This window comes from Stegostoma tigrinum, chromosome 2 (assembly GCF_030684315.1).
Source record: "Stegostoma tigrinum isolate sSteTig4 chromosome 2, sSteTig4.hap1, whole genome shotgun sequence".
Taxonomy (NCBI): Eukaryota; Metazoa; Chordata; class Chondrichthyes; order Orectolobiformes; family Stegostomatidae; genus Stegostoma; species Stegostoma tigrinum.
In genome coordinates this window covers 87,510,625-87,526,917 of record NC_081355.1, presented here as the reverse complement: position 1 = coordinate 87,526,917, position 16,293 = coordinate 87,510,625, and the positions used below count along the sequence as shown (strand labels likewise).

General features: G+C 42.5%; 1 protein-coding gene across 3 annotated transcripts in view; it reads left to right on the top strand.

Annotated features, from left to right (window-relative positions):
• Window positions 1–8,572: 8,572 nt before the first annotated feature.
• Window positions 8,573–16,293, top strand: part of gabbr2 (gamma-aminobutyric acid (GABA) B receptor, 2) — a 935,143-nt gene continuing 927,422 nt past the window's right edge. The window contains exon 1 of one of the 3 annotated variants that reach the window (XM_048520955.2): window positions 8,573–9,834. In XM_048520955.2, coding sequence (XP_048376912.1) covers window positions 9,538–9,834 — 297 coding nt within the window. In that variant the 5' untranslated portion in view covers window positions 8,573–9,537. The remainder of the gene's footprint in view (window positions 9,835–16,293) is intronic. The other 2 variants (XM_048520937.2, XM_048520945.2) reach the window with 2 other exon arrangements.

Genomic DNA, 16,293 nt, shown 5'->3' with positions numbered 1-16,293 from the left:
ACAACACCTTCCAGTCGCCAACCGTTTTAACTCCTCCACCCACTCTCTGAGTGACAAGTCCATTCTGGGCCTCCTCCAGCATTTCAGTAATGCCACCCACAAACTGGAAGATCAACACCTCGTAATCTGCCTTGGGAGCCTACAGCCCAATGGCCTAAACGTGGAATTTACCAGTTTTAAAACCTCTCCACCACCGGCCTCATCCCATGTCCAACCATCCCTATTGTTCCCGCCTCCATGACCTGACACAACCTGTCCATCTTCTCTTCCACCTATCCGCTCCTTCCAGCTCACTGACCAATAGCTCACTGACCAATTCAGATAACTCCCTACTTGCACTCAGCTGTTATCATCTCACCTACCCTCCCCAGCAACGCCCCTCCTCTCTCTATTTATTTCAGAATTCCCTTCTCCCTCCCACTTTTATGAAGAAGGATCCTGACTTGAAACGTCAACTTCCCTGTTCCTCTGATGCTGCTTGGCCTACCATATTAATAGCTACTTGTTAATCACCAGTGAATCTGATGCTGTCAGCTATTTACCCAGACTTAAATCTTAGGCATATCTGGCAAGCATGTTCAAACTGATTTACATATTAATGCATATTAACATTGATTGCTTAACAATCCTTTCATCATTCACTAAATTACCTCATATAGGCATTTCTATCCTTGAAGCATAACAAAACCCTTGAAGACCACGTTACCAAAGTCTTTTTGCCAAATTTAATACTAGGTGCTGCTTTCTGTCCACAGAATCATACGATCATTCTTTTGTGGACCGAGGCAATTTGTTTCACTGAACTTGTGTAAGCATTTTACAGGAGTGATCTACTACATCACGTGTACTTCCCCTTCCTTGTGGCCCAGTATTCCTTTTTGTTCTCCAGGTGTTTATTCAATTCACTTTGAAGACAACAATTGAATTTGTGTCCAGTGAATGCATTTAAAATCATGGCTATTTGCTGGATAAATAGTTCCTACTCATTATGAGTCTTAAGTTTTTTTAATTTCCCCTGGTTCTTGTCTCTTACATCAAGGGGAACAGATTTTCTCTAACTACTCTGTCTGACTCTCTTATGATTTTGAAATAAATCACTTCTTAAGCTTCTCTCCTGTAAGAGTACAGCCCCAGAATAGAAGGTACTAGAGAAAAATCTCTTTCCTAATCCTTGTTTACTTTACTGTCTTCTTACATCACCTTCTTCTCAGCTCCATCTCCTCAATGTTGTCTTGGAAAAGCTGTTGATTTTCTCTTCTATTTTGTTCTTGGCCAGGAATACTTGTTTAATGGTCTTATGACTTTAGAAGCTATTCTGAGGCTTTCATAAATGACTCCCTAAAAGCCTGAAGGATTTTGCCTCAGAATCTTATCTCAACTTCATTTCCTGCTGTTCTTGCTCTGTTCACTCTCATTTTGTATCATCACAGGTGAAACAGAAAAGTAGACATTTGTTGCAAATGCATCATGAACAAATGGTTGTCGGGCAATGTTGCAGGTTCCCTATTTTGTCCCACCTATTGCATTGATTTACATTGTGCTCATCTTACTAAAAGTACTTTGCTAAAAAATTGTCTCTTTGTAGCTGTGTGATGTGAGTCTGTGTAAACAAGAGCTAACACTCAATTTGCGCATTTTCAGCAAGAAAACCGTCATGCTGACCAAATTTTGAATGTATTTAGCAAATTATTGAATGGAAAGTAAATGTTCAATCTTTATACATCTTTTGAAAGCTTTTTGTGACATGGTGAGGCCAGTTAACTCAATTTTTTGATGACTAGCATGTGGTTCAGATGGGTGCCAATGGGTTTGATTCCCTTTTCAGCTGAGATAAACTCAAGTCCTGCTTCTTTGCCTTACCCTTGAGAGTGGAAGACCATGATAAAACATCCAAGAGAAACATTTCAGGATGTAACTGCAGCAGACAATGACCATGTTCTGTTGAGTGGAACGCACAGGATGAAGATAGGAATGATATAGTTTTCCTGATTTCATTGCCGCTGGTTGTCACATTTAGAATCTGAACTCTGGAATTCCTCTCAACCCAAACCTCTTGGTCTCTCCCTGTTTTCTTCTTTAAAACATTTCTTAAAACTGAACTGGTTGACAAAATTTTATACATCTACGCTAAGATTTCCTTATGTGGTTCCATGTGAAAATCATTTGATACCCCTTCTATAACATGCCTTCGGATGGTTGACTATCTTAAAGTGCAATATAAATGCAAGTTGTTGTTATTCTAGTCTGATATCACCATAGAGACAAATAATGTTTAAAAAGGTCAAACTGCCAGTTATAAGATGAAAATTACAGCAATATTTCATAATTTAAGAATTTTCACAAATAATTAAGAACATTTAATGAAGCACTATTTTTGGAGATGTTATATTTTAAATCACAGATTCGAGCACCTTTTATGTTGGATGTTTTTAAATCAACACATTCAGGTGTGTTACTGCATATCTGTCAAATAGATGGGACTTGAACCTCGGCTTTTGGCCCAGAGGTAGATATATGGCCTAGGGGGAGTGTAAGCTTTTATGTCTTAAATTTTTCACACACCATACTCTCCACAGAACAAAACAAGACACAGTTGCTTTCATCTTCCAGTAGGCTTACAGCTTTGCAGTTTTAACAACCAACATGGCAATAGGGAGGCTGAAAATAGTATACACCGTATAAAACAGTTCACAACCAACATCAATATGGGAGCTGAAAACAGAGAGAGAGCAGCAGCAGCACAGGGTCCGTAAGCAGTATGGAAACTGAAGTTGAAAACAGTGCCAAATGTAATCAAACGGAATTGAGGTAATCTCTAACTATTGCACCAATGCCATCCTTGATGTCCCTCCATCTTCTACCCAGTGTCCTCTTCTTCTTGGATGTAACCTTCACTATTCAGGACTCAACCTTTCTCATTCTGCAGCCATGTCTTGATAATGGCTATCTAACATATTTGCTCACTTCAATGCGTATTATCTCTTTATTTACTTTGTTTATAATGCTATGCTAATTCAGATACAGAATCTTTACTTGCCTCTTGTTGTAATCTTTGTAACATCTAGTCTTGACATTCCTAGGTGCATTCCTAGGTTTTGTCTTGACTTTGTCTCTTTCAGCCACTCTCTGGCCCTCTATTCCCGGATTAGTGCTTTACTTGTCTACCTTGTCTTTACTCTTTGTTATACTATAGCTTTCCACGTTTGATTCCTTGCCCTTGCTATTTAGTTTAAAATTCTTTGCACCTCCCTGGTTATGCAGTTCACAAAAAACACTGGTCCCTGCATAGATCAGGTGTAAACTGTCCCAATGGTACAGCCGCCACGTTCCCCAGTACTGGTGCCAATAGTCCACTGGCCACAATCCCTTGGTTTCCACATCAGTCTTTGGCAACAGAGTCATTTCTCTAATTTTATGTACACTATGCCAATGTGCACACATCTCAGGTACTAATCCACAGATTATATCTTCTTAGGTTCTGCTTTTTAATTTCGTTTCCGATTCTGGTCCTAATCGCTGCATCTTTCCCCTTTGACAACTCCACCCCGTTACTTCTCTCTCTGATTTTGTAAGTATTCCAAATTTCCTTTGCTTTAATTCTTTCTCTTTCTCATTATCGCTCAGTGTCCAAATTTCCACTGCTGTGTAAGTTTCTGTATGTGAACTATCCAATGGAAAATGAAGATGCTATTGATGTTACAGGCAACATTATGTTATAAATTACAAAGCTCCCTCTATAGGCCTGTAAAGAGTGAACAGCCTGTAACCCGCAGAAGAACCCTTCACAACTCCTCTCGCCACTCTCCCCACCCAGATGTACTTCCCATATTGTCAGGTATTTATTTTGCTTATGTATGGTGAAACAGACAGCAATTCTGCAAATCGCAACGTTCATAAATATCTTATCAAATAGCTTCAGGAAATGTAAACAGATTATATTCACTGGATAATACACTTCAAAAACCATAAGAACTCTTCACAAAATACTTACGCACCCTTATAGTCTGTTATGCTCTTTTGATGAATATTGATAGCATCTTGTGAAGTTCTTTTAAGTCCTATCCACACAAATGGTAGTAGCTCAACTACCAAATGTATCTCAAATTGATACTACAGTACTTTTGAAATAGTGGAGCGATAAGTATTATTCCTCAGTTATTGGGGATCAATTCTGTTCTATTGGAGCAGAAAATGGTACAGCACAGAAGCAGACCCTTTGGCCTGTCATATCTGTGCTGACCAAGATGGCATTCTAAACCAACCCCATCTGCCTGTTTATGGTCTGTCTAAGTGCCTCTTAAACATTGATATTCCAGGCACTTACCATCCTCTGTTAAAACAAAAAACTTTTCTTGCACATTTCCCCTATCACCTTAATCCTATGTCCCTAGATTTTATCATTTCCAACCTGGGAAAAAGACTGTGACAACCATGCTATCCAGGTCTCTCATAATTTTATATACTCTATCGGGTCGCCCCTCAGCCTCTAATGCTCTCGTGAAAGCAATCCAAGTTTGTCAAACATCTCCTTATAGCTAATGAACTCCAATCTGGCCAATATCCTAGTAACGTGATAATGGGAACTGCAGGTGCTGGAAAATCCAAGATAATAAAATGTGAGACTGGATGAACACAGCAGGCCCAGCAGCATCTCAGGAGCACAAAAGCTGACGTTTCAGGCCTATACCCTTCATCAGAGAGGGGGATGGGGTGAGGGTTCTGGAATAAATAGGGAGAGAGGAGGAGGCGGACCGAAGATGGAGAGAAAAGAAGATAGGTGGCGAGAAGAGTATAGGTGGGGAGGTGGGGGGGGGATAGGTCAGTCCAGGGAAGACGGACAGATCAAGGAGGTAGGATGAGGTAAGTAGGTAGGAAATGGAGGTGCGGCTTGGGGTGGGAGGGAGGGATGTTTGAGAGGAAGAACAGGTTAGGGAGGCAGAGACAGGCTGGACTGGTTTTGGGATGCAGTGGATGGAGGGGAAGAGCTGGGCTGGTTGTGTGGTGCAGTGGGGGGAGGGGACGAACTGGGCTGGTTTGGGATGCGGTGGGGGAAGGGGAGATTTTGAAGCTGGTGGAGTCCACATTGATACCATTGGGCTGCAGGGTTCCCAAGCGGAATATGAGTTGCTGTTCCTGCAACCAATATCCTAGTAAACTTCTTTTGCATTCTCTTAAAAGCCTCCACATCCTTCCTAGAGTGTGTGGGCCAGAACTGATTACAATACTCTTAATGTGATCTCTCTAATGTTTTATACAGCTGCAACATGGCTCGCCAACTTTTATACTCAATATCCCAACTGATGAAGGCAAACATGATGCATACTTTCTTCATCACCTCATCTACTTGTGTTGCCACTTTCAGGGAGTGATGGATTTGCTCCTCAGGGTCTGGCCATTACCGTATACTTTCCTCTAGCCCATGACCTTCCAAAATGCAACACTTCACATTTGCTGGATTAATCTCCATCTGCCATTTCTCTGCCCAACTTTCCAACTGGTCACCTTCCTGCTGTATACTTTGAAAATCTTCCTCACTATGCACAACTCCACCAATTTTTGTGTCATCTGCAAACTTACTAATCAGACCATTTACTGATTCATCCAAATCATTTAAATAAATTACAAACAACAGGGTCCCAGTGCTGATCCTTGCAGAACACTACTGGTCACAGACCTCCAGTCAGAAAGAAAAACACTTTTCCAAAACTACCCTTTGTCTTCTATGAGTAAACCTGTTTTGTATTCAACTTACACAAATCACTGCGAATCCTATGCGACTTAATCTTCTGGACCAGCCAACCATGAGGGACTTCATCAAATGCTTTAGTAAAGTCCATGTAGCAACATCTGCTGCCCTACTCTCATCAACCATCTTCATCAATTCCTCGAAAGACTCAATCAAATTTGTGAGACAAGACCTCCTGCCTCAAAGCCATGTTGACTATCCTTAATAAGTCCGTTCTTTTCCGATTGCAAGTTGATCTTGTCCCTAAGAATCTTCTCCAATAATTTTCCTACCACTTTAATGTACGGCCTAAAATCTCTTGAATTATCGCTGTTGCTTTTTTTAAACAAAGGAACATCTTTGGCTATTCTTCAGTCTTCTGTAACCTCGCCTGTGGCTAAAGAGGACACAAAGATCTTTGCCAAGGCCCCAGCAATCTCCTCCTTTGCCTCCCCTAGTATCCTGGGATAGATCCCATCAGGCCCTGAGGACTTATGGACCATATTGATTATTAAGTTGCCCAACAGCTGCTTCTTAATGTACACATGCCCTTGAATATCACTATGCCCTTCCATAACCTTACCAACCTGGGAATAATAATCAGGCACATTATTAGTCTGTCTACATGTCTCCAATGAGCTCCAGGTGAGCCATATCTGTTGACTTCAGAGAGCACACACACAAAGAAACATGTACTGTATCTACACTGTTATAGTTAAATGAAGTTTTAGGTTCTGCTTCCACCTAGACCTCCTCAAACTCTTCATTGCAGTTTTTAAGATTTAGAGCTGTGTCATTAATATTGACCTGGGGCTAATTATATATTAAGTTAGGGATGGTTTATTGCTGGATGCATGTTACTAACTTGGTCTGACTACTGTGTATTACTGTGCTTGGAGAATATCAGCTTGGCCCTCAGCTAGTATGGAAGATAAATCACTTGCATTTGGGGAAATGAGACGCATTTTGAATGTGTCTTTGCACTAGAATATTTTCCATAAAACAGGAATCGGTGACATAATGCCATCTATGTGTTGGTTACTTGTTAGAGTCCAAACTAGATAAGCTATCAGGAAATCATGTAACTTCTGTCCCAGGAGTCAAATCCATCTTTCTATTCTCATGGCTGTGATATTTTCCAGTGATATTAATAATTATTTCCTGGTTTAAACATGACATAGATCAACAGAATAATAAAATGTGAGGCTGGATGAACACAGCAGGCCAAGCAGCATCTCAGGAGCACAAAAGCTGATGTTTCGGGCCTAGACCCTTCATCAGAGAGGGGGGTGGGGAGAGGGAACTGGAATAAATAGGGAGAGAGGGGGAGGCGGACCGAAGATGGAGAGTAAAGAAGATAGGTGGAGAGAGTGTAGGTGGGGAGGTAGGGAGGGGATAGGTCAGTCCAGGGAAGACGGACAGGTCAAGGAGGTGGGATGAGGTTAGTAGGTGGCTGGGGGTGCGGCTTGGGGTGGGAGGAAGGGATGGGTGAGAGGAAGAACCGGTTAGGGAGGCAGAGACAGGTTGGACTGGTTTTGGGATGCAGTGGGTGGGGGGGAAGAGCTGGGCTGGTTGTGTCTTCCCTGGACTGACCTATCCCCTCCCTACCTCCCCACCTACACTCTCTCCACCTATCTTCTTTACTCTCCATCTTCGGTCTGCCTCCCCCTCTCTCCCTATTTATTCCAGTTCCCTCTCCCCATCCCCCTCTCTGATGAAGGGTCTAGGCCCGAAACGTCAGCTTTTGTGCTCCTGAGATGCTGCTTGGCCTGCTGTGTTCATCCAGCCTCACATTTTATCTTGGAATTCTCCAGCATCTGCAGTTCCCATTATCTCTGATACTATCATAGATCAACAGGATAGATTTGTTTGCTGCCAGAGGATTGAACAATGTATTTGCTTGATTCAGAGTCTCCACGTAATAGAAACCAAGCGTTCTCAAGGAGCCTAGTGGCTGAAAATTGGTAGCACTCATGTTTAGCTGGTATCGATGGTGGGACTTCACAGGGTAACAGTGACAAATCACTGCTGTCGAGGGCAACTTTGTTTTCACTTGCCATTTACAATTGTTTTTGTTAATCATTCCAAAGTGAAGTTATTCTCCACACTAAACAACAGTGAAGACTGGAATGAACGATATGGGCAAACCTCTTTTAAAATGCCACAAAAGATAGTGGCGGAAACATAAAGAGTACACCGAGTGAGGCTTTAAACCACCAAGGTATCAAACGCTTACAAACTTTCAACGACTTGGGTTTGGTGAATTTCAATACGCTTTTTAACGTGCGATTCTTTCCCCAGAACTTCATTTCCATTCCAATAATTAAAAACATTCTTGAGGATGTTTACAACTAGAACAACAAATTGATTTCCAAACGGTCAATCTCTCCTTCCAAATCAAGTTCCAGTTAATTAAAAAAAAACGTAACATTCCTGGAGATTCCTGCACACAGTGAAAGTGAGAGTCAAAGCTGAAAATGGATCTGAAGCTACAATTCAAAATGAAACAACGGGAAGGTGCCGGTTGCGATGCGGATCTCGACACTAGGGAATAATTAATAGGTTACTGCTGTTTTGCAATTTTCGGGATCTGATTCGGTGCCTGAATTGGTCGCTGTTCCCTGTTTGCCTGTGAGGTGCGGGAACAGATGTTTTCGCTACTGTAATGGGAAGAAGTGCAAATAAATTCAGTGATTGACAGTCGAAGCCCTGATAATGATCCGGTTCGATTTATGGCCTTCCCCCTCGCCATAAAACACAAAACTCGTCCCTGTTTCATATTGGCATGTGTTTGTTTTATTATTAATACATATACACATCGTGGTCATTTCGTTTCTGGTGATTGTGTTGTTGGCAATTTCAACCAGTAGCTGAGGTCTGCTGTGTTTTGACTCCTTCGAATCCGCCAGAGGTTGAGTCCAATGCGGCTGGAGCTGCGTTGCTGTGCGCCTGTGTGTAACCCTGTGTGCTCACAGGCACCGCCAACATGTTCGGAGTGTGAACATTACCAGCGGAATCCCAGAGCGGCGGGTGTCCGAGCGGGCTCACTGCTCCACCGCCCAGGATGGAGCCCGGAGTTGGGTCACCTGCAGTGCCCCCACTGACAGTATTCACAGAGGCAGCGCTGCGGACATGAGGATCTCTTCCCCAGTCGAGCTGCCTTCCCCAGGGAGCTGAGTCTCCAACTCCGTCCGTGCCGGTGTAATCTCTTGTTTTGTTTGGCGGGGAGAGGGTGTTGGTGGGGATATCCCCGTTATCCCATCCTTGCGTTTGTATGGATTGGACAGGATGTGATGGGAGCTGTGGACGAGAGGTGAGCCTGTTAAGTGCTGAGCTCTATGCTGAGCTGCACATTAACACCCAGTCCAACACTGTGTAGATGTTCGGCGCTGCTTCCTCTGCAGGGTGTTTTTTTTCAAAGCCGTGCGGGTTCTGCTTTCCTTTGAACTGCTGCTGAAATCCTACTGAAGGAGGTGAAGAAGGCAACGCACGCAAATGTATGTTTCCAGATATTTTATATCTGTCAACTTGAATCAATGGTATTAAGAGAGGGGGCGCCAGGCGACGTTAAAACACGTTATTCGGGACCCCTCAACAAGAGCAGGAAGGGGCGAGCGGAATGCACTGAACTCGGATCAGCTCAGTGGCTGGACCAGATTGCAACACCTTAGAAGGGTTGAAGCGACAGAGAGGGAGAGAGAGAGATCGCGGCAGCCAGCGAGCCCCAGCACCACTGCCTACCTTCTGATGCGGCTCTCCTCTGGTTTGTGAGAGTGTGAGTGTGTGTGTGTGCGTGCGGTTTCTCCTCCAGGATGCAGACAATCTCCAGGACCTACCGAGCTGGCTTCTTCTGGCGCTGCCTGCGCCGTCTCGGCACGCTCTTGGTGCTATGGATCTGGGGCTTGCTCTCCAGCTCGGCTCTGGGGCTGAGGAACAGTCGCCTGGAAGCCGACTCCAAGCTGCCCATCATGGGGCTGATGCCCATCAACAAGGCGGCAGAGAGCATCTCCGAGGGCATCATACCAGCCGTCGAGCTGGCCACAGAACACGTCCACAACAAATTCTTACCCAACACCAGCAAACTGGTCCTGAAGTGGTACGACTCCGAGGTATGTTTCTTTTATTTGTGAAGCTATCTGTGTGTGTGTGTGTGTTTAATCCAGTCTGTTTACAAACGAACACGTAGAGGATTTCCAATTAGTTCAAACCCTTTGCCTGTACCCCCCCTCCTTGTACATATCTCCTTAATATATCCACAGTGTGATACTTACGAGGTGCGAAGTGTTAATTTTGAATTGTGCTGTTTTGTACAATGCGCAGTGGATGAATGAGTTAACCCTTCGCAGGGTTCAGCGGGGGTTTGCCGTGCCTGTTTAGCGCTCGGTTTCTTGTGTCTTGTGGCTACAGCGCGGTTAGCTTTTCGATTTTGACCCAGTTTTGCCTGTGCACCGTGTGTGGACATGCGGATAACATAACATTGGTTAGCAGCTAAGCAAGAAGCAAGAAGGAATGGGGACAGGGCGCTATGTGTGTGTGTGTGTGTGTGTGTGTATTTCTTTTTCCCTTTTGAGGAATATGAATGAGCTCCTGAAGTCATTGCATTAATCTGGCGAACAGCCCGTGCACTGCCTGGGGAAGCAATGAACAGGCACAGGCTCTGCTCATTGCTTGCCAGCAGCAAACAGTTAACACTGCAGACCACGGCCACCCCCTCTTCGCCAAGAGATCTGTGCATTAGTGACAATATAACGCGCTTCATGCGAAATAAAAACACTCCGAATCACCTTGAGACCTCGCTGTTGAAGGGAGGAGGTGTCCACTACAGCAGGTATTGTGTTTTCCTTCCCCAGATGACATACATAGATGCACATTCGTTTGTCACGGTGGAATTAACGTGCTAGGGGCGGGGACAGGCTCAGGACTGAGTGAGCATTACCTGAAGGTGGCAGCAGCTTCACACCAAGCGCTGCCCACATTGCCAAGGTAACCGCCATCCCACGTTGAGAGCGGGCAGGGGCACTTCACTGTCAGTGACCCAGTCAAATACACTTAGCACCAGGCTGGCTGTACGTGCTGCGGCTCTGAAACTGGCACAGAGGGCAGGCGCTCGGCGATGCTGTGAGGCAGCTTTCCTTTGCATCGTGTGTTTGTGTGTGTGTGCTCGCCTTCGTTTCTAAACAGGCTTTGCCTCTCTCCATTGCATTTTCATTCCATCTTGTAAGGTGATGTAAAGCAAAACATGGGGGCGGGCATTTACAAATGATTCCACAGGAGCGTTTGGCCCGATCGGCCCCTTTAAAAGGACAGGATGAGGAATTCGCAAACTAACCGAAAGCCATTTGGAGAAGGGGAAATTCCTTCAAATGTCGAAACGACAGGTGGTTGACCCAAGAGAATATCTCCGCAGTTCACAAGGGCTGAGACTATAACAACAACAAAAATTGCTGGTTAAACTCAGCAGGTCTGGAAGCCTCTGTGGGGAGAGAGGCGGAGTTGATGTTTCCAGTCCACTGACCGCTCTTTAGAACTCTGCTCTCTTATCCACAGATGCTGAGCTTCTCCAGTTATTTCTGGTTTTGTTTCTCATTTCCCGCATCAATAGCTCTCTGTTTTCTTTTGTGTGACAGCTGAGGAAGGCCTTTAGGCTCATGTTAGTTCATAAATCCAGAAGAATCTCAATGGCCCCTCCCGTCCAGTGTAGTATCCATCTGGTTTCATTCATGGGAGTTAGGGCCAGCAGCGGTGAGGCCGGTTTGTACATCGCCTCAGCCCGGTTAATAACCGAATGGCCGTCAACAGGCCAACGCTTAAGTTACGGGGCCCCAAACGGGGTTATGATGAGGCAAAGAGGCAGATATCATTCCGAAAAAGATATTGGTGATCCAGAGATGTTTATACAACAATTCAGTCATTTCACGCTCAACAATACCGGCGCCACTTTTTATTAATAAACTAAATTTATATTTGCCATCAGCTGTGACGGGATTTGAACTCACATCACTAGGTTGCTAGTTCTTAATGTTTTGAGCATTTTGTTAAATCTCTCTGCTATTTCTCTTAATATTCACGTATTTCTCAAGTAACTGTGCACTCCACAGAAGCAAAGTCAGGCCTTTAATATTTTATCTTGATCAGGTGTTTCAAGTCCTTCAGATGAATTTTATTGCAGGGACATGATGATATTTTCTTTCTTTTTGACAAAAAAATTACAAAACCACTATACAGCTGTACATTTAAATTGCTCCCTAAATCAATTGCTCCAATTTTTACCTTCATAGAAGCATATTCCACCTATTGACTATTTTCAGTTTGAAAAATAATTTCTGAAAATCTGTTCCAAAAAGACTTTTTTTATAGTTTGAATTCTTCCTCTGGCTTTGAAGTTTAATGTAATGTCCTGAGTTAACCTCTTGTATACTCATAGGGTCATAGAGTTATATAGAACAGCAACTGACCCTTTGGCCCAATTTGTTCAAGTGAACCAAGTATCCTAAATTAATCTAGTCTCATTTGCCAGCATTTGGCCAATATCACTCTCAACCCGTCCTATTCATGTACCAGTCCAGATACTTTTTAAATGCTGGATTTGTACCAGTCTCCACCACATCCTCTGGCAGCTCATTCCAAAAACGTGCCAACATCTGTGTGAAAAAGCTGCTGCGTACTTCCTTTTTATATCTTTCCCCTTTCAGCTTAAACCTTTTGGTCTCCCCCACCCTGTGAAAAAGACCTTGGCTATTCTCACTATTCATGCCCTTCATGAATTTATAAACCTCAATAAGGTCACCCTGCAGCCACTGACGCTCCAGGAAAAATACTTCTGCTTATTCAGCCTCTCCCTGTAGCTCAAAGCCTCCAACCCTGTTAAAATTCTTGTAAATCTTTTCTGCATGCTTTCAAATTTAACATCAACATCTTTCCTATAGCAGGGGGACTAGAACTGAACGCAGTGCCAAAAATGGCCTAACCAATGTCCAGTACAACAGCAATATGACATTATAACTCCTGTACTCAATGCACTGACCAATAAAGGCAAGCATACCAAATGCCTCCTTCAGTACTCTGTCTATCTGTGACTGCACCTTCAACGAACGATGAACCTGCACCCCAAGGTCTCTTTGTTGAGCAACAGTCCCCATTAAGTGGATAAGTCCTTCCCTGACTTGCCTTATCAAAATGCAACATCTCATATCATTAAATTAAATTAAATTCCATCTGTGGCTCCTCGGACCATTGGTCCATCTGATCAAGGTCCCATTGTACTGCGAGGTAACCTTCTTCATTTTCCGTGACACTATCAATTTTGGTGTCATCTGCAAACTTACTAATCATTCCTGCTATATTCACATCTCAATCAATTATATTAGTGACAAAAAACAGTGGACTCAGCACCAAACCTTGTGGCACACTGATGGTCACAGGCCTCTAGCCCCAAAAGCAACTCTCCACCGTCATCCTCTGTCTCCTACCTTGCAGGCAATTTTGTATTCAACTAGCTATCTCTCCCTGGATTCCACAGGATATAACCCTGTTAATGACTCTATCATGCAGAACTTTGTCAAATGCCTTTCTGAAACCCATATAGACAATGTCCACCATTCTGCCTTCATCAATGTTCTTTCTCAATTCTTCAAAAAAACTCAATCAAGTTTTTGAGAATCAATTTCCCATGCACAAACCCATGTTGACTATCCTCAATCAGCCCTTGCCTTTCCAAATGCATGTAGATCCTGTCCTTCAGAATCCCCTCCAGCAACATACCCACCACTGACATCAGGCTGACAAGTCTGTAGTTTCCTGGCTTCTCCTTACCAAGTTTCTTAAATAATCCACCACATTAACCACCCTCCAGTCTGTTGGCACCACATCCTTGGCTATCAATGATACAAATATCTCAGCAAGGTGCCCAGCAATCAGTTCCTTTGCTTCCCACAAAGTCGTGGGATACACCTGATCAGGTCCTGTGGATTTATCCACCTTCATGCATTTTAAGATTTCTAGCACCTCTTCCTTCATTAAATGGACACTTAAAGATGTCAGTTTATTTCTCCAAGTTCTGCAGCTTCTGTTTTCTTCTCCATAGTAATCACTGACGGAAAATACTAGTTTTGTATCTTGTCCATTTCTGTGGCTCCACACATAGACAGCCTTATTGATCTTTAAGGGGTGTTATTCTCTCCCTAGTTACTCTTTTGCCCTAAACATATTTGTCAAATTTCTTTGCATTTTCCTTAATCTTACTTTAACTAATAAAAACATCACCTCAGACATGCCTGTTTCTGAGGTTATGTAGGCCATGTTTCTCTCACCTATCTGTAAACTGAACTTGTACTAGGGATATGTTTCACTACAATGTCCCCAGGGCTTGAATATTTTACTTATTGCTTGATAACCAGAACTGCAGTACCAAAGTACATTTCAACAAGAGTACAATAAAGATTCATCATTATGTACTCTGACTGATATTCTGTTATCTTGGCTCTGCAGTTGATATCTTATTAGACTTGTTGTTTGCTGTTCTGCATTGATCAAACATATCTTGCAAATAGTTTAGTAAATCCTCTTTCAGCTTCATCCTTTGTCATTTCAGGACAGTTCTTAAAGTACACATCATGTCTATTTGTCTTTCCTGAGTGGCATTTCACACTTTTTTTGCAATATAATTCATTTGTCATTGGCTGCTTACATAGATATTGCCCAATTGATGTAATAATTTATGCAATGCCTTCTTTAATTCCACTATCGTGGTATCAGCTCCAAATTTTACTACTTTGCATCTGTAATTAGCGAGAATTACTCATTTGGGTTCACCACGATGTGATACTGCCAAAGAAATCAAGGTTCAAAGACTGAGGCCTGACAGTCCTCTGTGCCAGCAAATATAATGTAATTTCCAAAAATTAGTGGATCACTAAGAAAATCATGCAATTTATCATTTTATTCAGTGGCAAAGAGAAAACTAAACATGGTGTGTCAACAACAACAATCTTTTGAAGCTTTTTAAAAACGTTAAGGAATCACTTCATTAGTAGAAATGTTAAGTTTTGATCATTCACCTGTGGTGTGTACAGTTGCTTGAGAAAACACATGAATACATGAAGGTAATTTAATAATATGATCCTGTCAGTACTAGTAAGACTAGCAATGTGATGTAAACACAATTTAATTGAGGAATGACAGTGGACTTAACATGCAAAGAATTGACAAAGTATAACAATAGTTCATACAGCAAGGTAACAAGTCTCAACATTGGGAAGGTAGCATAAAGGTTTTGGAGAAGATACTTAAAGAAGACGATGCACATAAGGACAAAGTATGACTGTGCAGTTACAGTATGAGACATATTGTGCATGAATGGAGATGATGTTTAAAGGTATAAGCAAAAAAAAGCACAGCTGACATAGAGAATTCACAGCAGCATTACATAAGTGATGGGTCTAAGAGTTAACTCAAGAAGGCTTTAGCATGTATCAAGCCACTATTCCTCCTTTCCACCATTCATATGTGTTGAGGTGATATAACAAAGAAACATAGCCTGCAAGTGTTTCAGCTACTAAGGTATAAATTCCGAATATTGAAGTTATTGCTTGTCTTTTTGGGACAGAGATATTAGAGGGTATTGAAACTTTAGAAATCAGAACACATGCAGAATCAGCGATCAATATTGTATTAATCATCGTGTCTGTAATTTGTCAGATTTATTCTATTCATGTGGCCAAAAACATTGTGTACATAAATGTAAAATAATAAATGGGATAAGAACGTATTACCCAAATAAAGACAATTACTTATCTATTCATTTGTAGAACAAGAACAATCCAGTGTGCTATCGACCATATCTAAAATACTTTACAGTTGGGCCATCTTTTACTCCTTTAACATTCAGGTGTACTTTTTGAGGCAGATGTTCATCATGGTGTTATCAGGCAAGCACAGATTCAGGAGTAGAGCTCTTTGAGTGGCGTGTGAGGACAGGTTGCTCCATTGAGGTTATGTTCCTGCTAAATTTAATAACTTTGTTTTGAAATGGATGGAGCTTGGCATGCCTTCTTGCACACAGCCCTAGTTTGGAACAGGGCAATACCAGTATTGAAGAGAATTCAAAGCAGCTTAGCATAGACACAAAGGTGACACTGAAACTGCACCCTAAATACATACTATAGTATATGCATGTGCTTTCCTTTGTGTGTAGTCTATAATCATCACTTATTAATTTATTGACAAACTGCAAATATGTCACATTTGAATAATATTTCAATTAGGACATCAAGACTGCAAAATGTGTCCCCTGTTATTTTTAGTGAAAGAGTGCTGTATTGCCTCTAAAATTGCAGTGGATCATGCAGGCTCACTGAGTTGAGATGAGTGACATTTTGGAGCGAGATGGTGCAAATGCACTTGCAAGTTTCCTCCAAGCCACACACTACCCTAACTTGGTGTATGTCATCGTTCCTTCATGATCACTGGGTCAACATCCTAGAATTCACTTCCTAACAGGATTTTGGGAGTCCCTATACCCGAAGGACTTTGGCAACCTAAGAAGGCAGTGCACCATTGCCTTCCCTCAG